The 7,882-nt window shown below is 46.5% G+C and overlaps 1 protein-coding gene and 1 long non-coding RNA gene across 3 annotated transcripts; one reads left to right on the plus strand and one right to left on the minus strand.

The window, feature by feature from the left end:
* Positions 1-347: 347 nt before the first annotated feature.
* LOC136481966 (uncharacterized) lies at positions 348-7,618 on the minus strand. Of its 2 annotated transcripts, none has more exons than XR_010764924.1 (4): positions 7,310-7,618; positions 654-738; positions 477-569; positions 348-395 (listed from the first exon to the last, which is right to left on the minus strand). It is a non-coding gene; the product is annotated as an uncharacterized lncRNA (long non-coding RNA). The 2 variants fall into 2 exon arrangements; XR_010764923.1 differs by lacking the exons at positions 348-395; positions 477-569; positions 654-738 and adding exons at positions 1,209-1,311; positions 1,390-3,704; positions 3,795-4,164.
* LOC136481964 (probable choline kinase 2) lies at positions 4,295-6,982 on the plus strand. Its single transcript, XM_066479232.1, has 5 exons — positions 4,295-5,801; positions 6,110-6,227; positions 6,327-6,374; positions 6,527-6,627; positions 6,727-6,982. Exons 1-5 carry the CDS (start codon positions 5,508-5,510, stop codon positions 6,826-6,828), a joined length of 663 nt encoding a protein of 220 aa, XP_066335329.1. The 5' UTR covers positions 4,295-5,507; the 3' UTR covers positions 6,829-6,982.
* Positions 7,619-7,882: the final 264 nt, after the last annotated feature.

Here is a 7,882-nt window from a genome sequence, read left to right on the forward strand (position 1 = left end):
TACATCCATAACAAGACATTATTTAGAACATCATCACAAGTCATAATTCACAAAAGTCCATCATTACAACATAGTCCATTATAAAGTCATCATTATAACATAGTTCATTAAGAAATCCACAAGTCCACATGCAAAACAAAGTCCAAACCGTTCCAAAGTCTGATCCAAACCATACCACAAGTCCACATTGTCATCAACGGCCTAGGGCTAGCCTATCAGTCTCTCAGAAGGTGTTGGTATAGAGGATTACTACATAAGTCGGAAAGAAGATGATGGTAAGTGTCTTTATGGTACACAATCTGGTCCATTATGAAGTTGCAAAGGATCGCCTGACCATCTCTAAGAGCTTCGTCATCCTTGTATGGGTTCCTTCTCGTGTCTTTATCTTTCTCCAACTACAAGAGAACAAGTTTAGGTTTACTATATCACAACATATGCGAACTTTTCATACTACGAGCGAAGAGGTTCAAACTTACCAGATTGGGGTTTCTGTTGTAGCCACCGATGGTACTCATCATAATACATGTGTAGTATCCACAATGTAGACTCCCAGGCTTCTGCTTGGGGCACTGTGTGTTTTGCATATGGAGATGTTAAGTAATGCTATTGACAGACACGATAATATATGGAGTACCAAAGTAAATGACACTTACCGCACATAGAGTTTTGACATACAACTTTTCCTTCCTATTTGGATGATGCCTCCCCTTATGTTCCTGGACATAGTGCCTGAATGCCCTGTTCCAATGGTTTTAGCAAATGCAACTTGTTAGTATCCCACATTGAACCTTACAAGTATGTATACAAACATAGTAGCTAAAATGAGGATTGTCAATATGTATACGTCTTGACAATTCGCTATGAAGTCTTTGTATGTCTCGACTGGAAATCCGCTGAATCAAAGACCCATGCCATGCTATGTGAGAGCCAGACGCCTATGCAAATCCAGTGATCGCTGCATGAATTTAGTCATAGAAGGAACACATAAGCTCTTTTGCATCGAACAAAGTATATTGAACAAAGCTAAGTATACAGTCGAACTTACTTGAAGTGGTATGGTATCCATATATTATCGTGTTGTTGGAGATTTTTAAAACATAGGGCAATGTATGCCGCAACATTGAGGGACTCTTCCAATATTTTCTTGTTCCTGAATGTCCTCTTTCTCCTTAAGTGTCTTTCCAGCTCCTAGTTCTTTGCAATCTAGTTTTCCACTCTTTAGGGTAATTAAAATTTGTTGATGCTATAGGTGAAGGGTCTATATACCCGTGTTTCAGAGCTGGCCTCTTTTTCACAAAGTCCGCTTGCATTCTACAAATCACGGCGTGGGTTAGTTACAACAAAATTAAAAGATTACATTCATATCATATCGAGAGGGCAAGGACTTACAGGCACCATATGCGAATTAGATTCATTTCCATTCGTCCGAGGTGGAAGCATGCCTGGATATCCTTAAACTCGACGGCAATTTGCCCACCTGGGGCTCCAAATGTGCCGACAGGGATCCATGCTTGTAAGATTTCTAGTTCTGTTATCTGAGCACGCAAGTACCAATCGTGGAACTTTCTCATTCCACGTGGCAAGCACTGTATGACTCGATTTGGTAGGAAGTTCTTGCCTTTTTCATATTTATCCGGGCAATCATTTGACCTATTTGAGGTTATCAACAGCTGAATACTTGTTAAACCCTTTGTGCAGTTTGCTAGTGGTGCCCTCCTCAGAAGCTGGTGCTCTGAATTCTTTTACTTGGTTCTTAGGCTTGAACTGGTCATGGGCCATCCACTTGTGCACCGACGAGACGTCATTAATGCCCACATACGATGGCCTTATCTTAGATTGGGATTTTGTTTCGAGCTTCCCATTCGGGCACGTCCTTGTCAACTTGTGCATCACCTGCTCTAGGGGCCACTTGTTCTTCACGTATCGGCTGTTCACGAGGCAATTGATGTTCATGAGACACTTGTTCATGTATCGGCTGCGCTTGTTGAGAAGGATGTTGCTTCTCATCATGCCTTTGCTCGGTACGAGCTGGAGAAGGACGTGGCATGTCATCATGCCAATGCTCGATACGAGGTGGAGAAGGATGTGGCATGTCATCATGCCCTTGCTCGGTACGAGGTGGAGAAGTCTCTAGCGTGTGGTGGTCATGGTCATGGGCCGGTGAGTATACCTCCCCGTCCTCGACGGGTCGCTCCAGAGGATGAACTTCAGTCGGAGTTGGCGAAGACTCGGTCAATACAATGTCCTGTCTGTGCCAGAGGATGAACTGGTTCATGACGTCTTCGAGTAACACGAGCCCCTCGGGAGTAGGGTGTTCTATCTTCCAAGTCATGAACTCGGGCTTCGCGGTATGCACCTCGACCCGAGTGTAGTCCTGCGGGATGTCCCTATTGTGCCACGTGCCACCCGGAGGATGTGCCACACCCGTTGCCACCTCAATGATCACGTTTTGCCTGCCTATCGGAACCACCAATTTGCAACTGGTTGGCGCTCGTATGCGATCGACGGGGGTTCCGGTTGCATTGGAACCTTGACTGCTGGGAACATCCGGAGGGCTGCCAACTACCGCCAGTTCTCCGGGCGGCCCCATTGGTGTCTGTGGCTCCATCGTAGACAGTCCTTTCTCCACCAACATCTTTTCAACTAGAGCCTTCACTTGGCGCTCAAGATTAGACTCTCGGTCTCTGCCATATTTCTTGTACATGTGCCTCTCCTCTACGAATCTGTGCTTCTAGGACATCCTCTTCCCTAGCCCCCTGGTGCGTCCTGTGTGCTCAGGGTTTCCCAAGGCAATGGTAAGCTTGTCCCTCTCTCTGGAAGGGTTGAATGCGCCCTTCTCCTTGTCTTCAGCAAGTTTCAATATCTTTGATACTACCTCTCCGATCTCCGGCTTAGCAAACTTGAGGCTACTACCGAATGAATCGACACTCCTCGCGTATATCCACTGTTTAAGGCGTGGCTTCAACTTCGGCACTTCCGTATTCCCGGCAGCTTCGGCCTCTGCGTCCATCTTCCTAAAGACCTCTTGCTTGCCAGCGTAGCCACCGGGGCCTAGACGAGGGTAGTGTTGGTTCTTCTTCGCCTGCTCGCTATTACGGGCACTGAGGGCCAATGATGCCTCTGAAGTCTTCTCAGCCACGAGCTCCTCCCATTGACTAGGAGTTATGTTGCCATACTCGTGGAAAGGAGTTAACTTCTGTTAGATAAAGTTCTTGTTCAGATCCGACCGCCAACGTCGGAAGCTCTGCCCCATTATCTTAAAAGCATTTTGTTGTACCAACTCGTGCGTTCCCTCCGGAAACCTGAAGTTCTGCTTCAGCTTCTCCCATAGGTCTACCTTTTGGCTCATAGGTACAAGATTCCAGCCATGGATAGCTTGGTTCAACTTATCTCTAACTACAAACCCGATGTGATTACGGAATTTCGCCCTGTATGTATATGGCTCAAGGATCTGCCCGTCTGGCCCGACCTCCGTTATCACATAGCATGCCTTGTCGTGATATTGGTTTGGCTTTCTAATCCCCCCTCGTTTCCTCTTTGGCTGGGCAAGTCTCAGTCGTGGTTGTGTCCTGAGGTTGTGGAGCGGAGGCCTCATTGTGAGTATCTGTGGCTCCTTCCTCTGATCTCCTTTGCCCCGCTACGTATTGTCCGACAAGACGAGCCGGAGGCCGACGTCGTCTTTTCAGAGGTTGAGTAGGGACGACCTGTGTATACGGCAGGTCAAAAGTGTTAGCAGAGGTAACATATAGCCATAGCATTAGCCAAATTTATAAGCTACTAAGCTTTATCCGTACCTCGTCGTTCGGATCAAAATCCTTGTCCAACTCGTCCTCCGTTGGCCTCCGTCTGGGTTCTCGTGCGAAAGGATCCTCGGGACTTACATATCCCCCTGATGAGGTGTCGTCATCCTCATCATCATCATCATCCCCTTCTTTGCCTTGGGCATCCTCTCCGCCTTCTCTTCCCTGGGCTCCCCCCACTGGATCCTCATCATCGACAAGGTCCTCCTGAGTAAGCATCACTTCTAGACCCTTTTCTAACTCGTTATCGAACTGCTCCTGAGTAAGCTAGTCATCTAGTTCTTGCTCTCCATGGGATGGCTGCTCATCATTCACGGGGCATCGGGATGCACTCTTTGATGTTCGCGACATTTCGTGCCTTGTTCTAAGAGATGCAAGAAAAAAGTAGTAGAAGTAGTAGAAGTAGTAGTACTAGTGGTAGAAGTAGTAGTACTAGTAGTACAAGTAGTAGTACTGGTACTAATAGTAGTACTAGTAGTAGTAGTAGTACTTGTAGTAGTACTAGTAGTAGTAGTAGTACTTGTAGTAGTAGTAGTACTTGTAGTAGTAGTAGTACTTATAGTAATAGTAGTACTAGTAGTAGTAGTATAAGTAGTAGTACTAGTAGTGGAAAATACATATTGGCATTCACCAGGTCTGGATCTCGCTACTGAAGAAAATAAACTCGCTACTGAAGAAAATAAACAAGTGCAGTGCTGCTAGTGAAAGCATATATCAGACTTGATCAGTAAATCCTAGTAGTACTGTACCTCGGTTCTGGTTCAGGCAAAGCATACACAGGCTGTGCAGTGCGGTTGGAGTCTTGGAGAGGGCATATGGCCATTCTCAGGACCAGGAGCCTCAATTCAGGCGAGGCAGCAAGGTAACCTTATGAGCTGTCCATGACCCAGGGAGATGCAAGAGGAAAAGGAGGAGGCTGCATCTGCACTGATGGCCTTCATGGTAGGATTGGTCGATTTGGGGTCACTCACCAGTCACCAGTCAGTAGCCCGCACTCAACTGAAGTGCACCTGGAACGAGTCTCCAGTCAGTAGCTGGAGAAGACCTTAAAATGCATAATTATCGCATGACACCAGTCTGTCAACAAAAGGCTTGTCATCTCTCAGAGAAAGGACTGCGCTATATGAAGTTTTAGGGTGAGTAACTCAAACTGTTACATCTGAGTGGTGGTTGAGGAAGAAGAGGTTGGTCAGGCAGTCAGGCTGCTTAATTCCTAGGCTGATGTTGCAGTTAGGATTTGCTGCTGCAGTGGATAACCAGAAAAGAGCTTGCATCCGGAAGATTGAGTCCTCAGTCTTCTAGTTTAGTATGTCCAATCCATTATTTCCAGTTATCAAGGGAGGAAGATGTTTGTGAAATTAACTGTGAAAATGGATGAAAGCATGGAGCTGATTGGAATATTTCCAGGGCTACAAGTAAATCCTTACAGAAAATCTAATGCACCCTGACAGTTCAAATTGCACAATGAGGGTAAAAGATGACCAGTAGAATATGGAAGATAATTTTGATTTGATTCAAATAAAAAGTTTCAGCCCAGAGGGCATAAATTTTTTTCCTGCAAGATCACAAAAGCAAAATTGAAGCTGAATGAATGCATGATCACAAAAGTTTGAGCCCAGAGGGCATAAAATTTTTTCCTGCAAGATCACAAAAGCAAAATTTTTTCCTGAAAGTTTCAGCACAGGTAAACATCTGCTGAATGAATGCATGATAAAGGCTCAATTCAAGCTGGAGTGTAGCACACGATCGAACAAAAGCAAAATTTCCAGGCGGAGATTCAGCGCTGTGGGTGTGGTGCAGACTGCAGTGGCAGGCCAGCGGTCATTAGCGCCAGCCAAGAAGAGGAAAGACACAGACAGACAGGCCGGGAGCAAAGGCGATGAGATTGCAGTGCTGGAGAAGACGCTCTCGGGGGTCGAACAGTCAGTAGGATTTTGCCATAATGATCTGCAGTATGGGAATATTATGATATATGAAGAGACCAGACAAGTCACCTTGATTGTAAGTTTTATAAAAGATATAAGCTATTCTCATATTATACTTAAACCTGTGCTAGCGCCTATTTGCATAATTCTAGGTAAAATATGCAGAATTATGAATTTCCTGTATGTTATTATGAAATTTTAGGAATGGGGACAGATTAGTAAAACATAAAAAAAAATCTAGAAATGCAAACAATCTGGTTTGCTGAGAAATGCTAGCAATAAGGGCAACTTGATAGACCAGTGAGGAGTTCTTGTTCTACCACACATTAGACCATGTTATCCCTGTAACTGAATGCTATTTTGTTGATCTCTTATGTCCTGCAGGACTATGAATATGCGAGTTTTAACCCTATTGCATTTGACATTGCTAATCACTTTTGTGAGATGGCTGCTGATTACCATACAGCGACACCACATATGTTGGATTTTTCAAAATATCCTGGTTAGTTTTACTTGTGACCAATTGACCATGTGAGTTGATAAATATGTTGCTATTTAACTTACGTTTGCTGCTTAATTTTATTGCTCTGCACTATTTCAGACATTGAGGAGCAGAGAAGATTTGTTCAGACATACCTTAGCTCCGCAGGTAATCACAAAGCAGTAAATTTGAGAATTGCTGCGCAATCATGCTGTGCTAATGGACTATTTAAACTGAAAAAAATGCTCACTCGTACCACATGGATATATTGTGAGAATTCTCTATTTTTAAGAATTGTATATTCTATATATTTTCATCAGGTGAAAAGCCATCAGATGGGGAAGTTGAAAAACTACTAGGGTTGATTGCAAAGTACACTCTTGCAAGCCATCTCTTTTGGGGCCTGTGGGGAATAATCTCGGTGAGTTATTGCTACTAGAGTCAAATGTGCATATATCAATTTGTGGATAATACATCTGTCGAAGCTTATTGGTTTCTTGTCTTCTCACTATGTCGTCAGGCACATGTGAACAAAAATATCGACTTCGAGTACAAGGAGTACGCAAGGCAACGCTTGGATCAGTACTGGCAAACAAAGCCTGGAATGCTTGGACCCAACTGATTAGTCATTGTTTTGGGGGGTCCTTGGCTAATTAGTCCTGTGAATTCTGTTTGTCAGTACATATGCTAAGTAATCTCTGAGCCCAGCTTGGTTGCTGTAAATTGTCGGTCGCCGGGCGGTCAGCCAGTGAGCTACTCTACTGCTTTTGCTTGTATTGTACAGGACCACGACTCATTCAGTAAGGATGACACATAGAACCAGACTAAACAGGAGGAACCTACCCTGTAAAATTTTACACCATCCGAGAAAGGTAATCACCATGCCAAAACCAAGGCTCAAAGATTAGACTACGAGAAAGCACCCACCAACGCCAACCGCGTGGAACGCACCAGTTCTACCTGGCACAATCGATTCCCCTGCCTCCGCTACCCTAGACCGAAAGCAGACACGCAGGCCTAGACTACAAGGATCACACAACCAGGCGCCATCGTCAATTCGAGGAAGGGAGAGGGGGGACGGGAAGTCGGGAATGAAGGCTTACCGGATCCAAGCGGTGTCGAACGGAGACAATAAGAGGGTCGACGCAGAGCGGCCGCGCGGCGGGGGACGAGCGATCCCGCGAGGCGCGACGGGCGAGCTGCTCGGCCGGCGACTAGGGTTCGATGGTCGGCCCCGCGTGCGCGTCGCCGGGCTGATGGCGCCGGCTGGATGTATTTGGGGCGGCGAGACGGCGAGGGGCGTCGAGGTCGAGGACGGGCCGCGCCGAGGAGCGCTCCCAAACCCTAGCCGCCGTCGCGGCCTGCGGGAACGGCGGTGGATGGGGTGGGGACGGCGGCTGGGGTCAGGGAGACGGTGGAGGAGGCAGTGGAGGGGTCAGGGAGGGGCAGGCAACGGCGGTGCACGTGCGGCGGTGCAGGCGGCACCGGCGGCGAAATTGGACAGCCTGACGGTCTGTTTCGCCCAAATGGATTTCGCCCAAAGCGACGGTCGCATGTAAATACCTCAGAGGCGCTGTAGAGGCGGCTGAGGTTATAAGCCGCCCCTACAGAACCGCTGTAGGGGTGGCCGCTCCTACAGTTGAATTTTTTTTCAAAATACCTCAGAGCCGCTGTAG

Source organism: Miscanthus floridulus, chromosome 9 (assembly GCF_019320115.1).
Source record: "Miscanthus floridulus cultivar M001 chromosome 9, ASM1932011v1, whole genome shotgun sequence".
Classification (NCBI taxonomy): Eukaryota; Viridiplantae; Streptophyta; class Magnoliopsida; order Poales; family Poaceae; genus Miscanthus; species Miscanthus floridulus.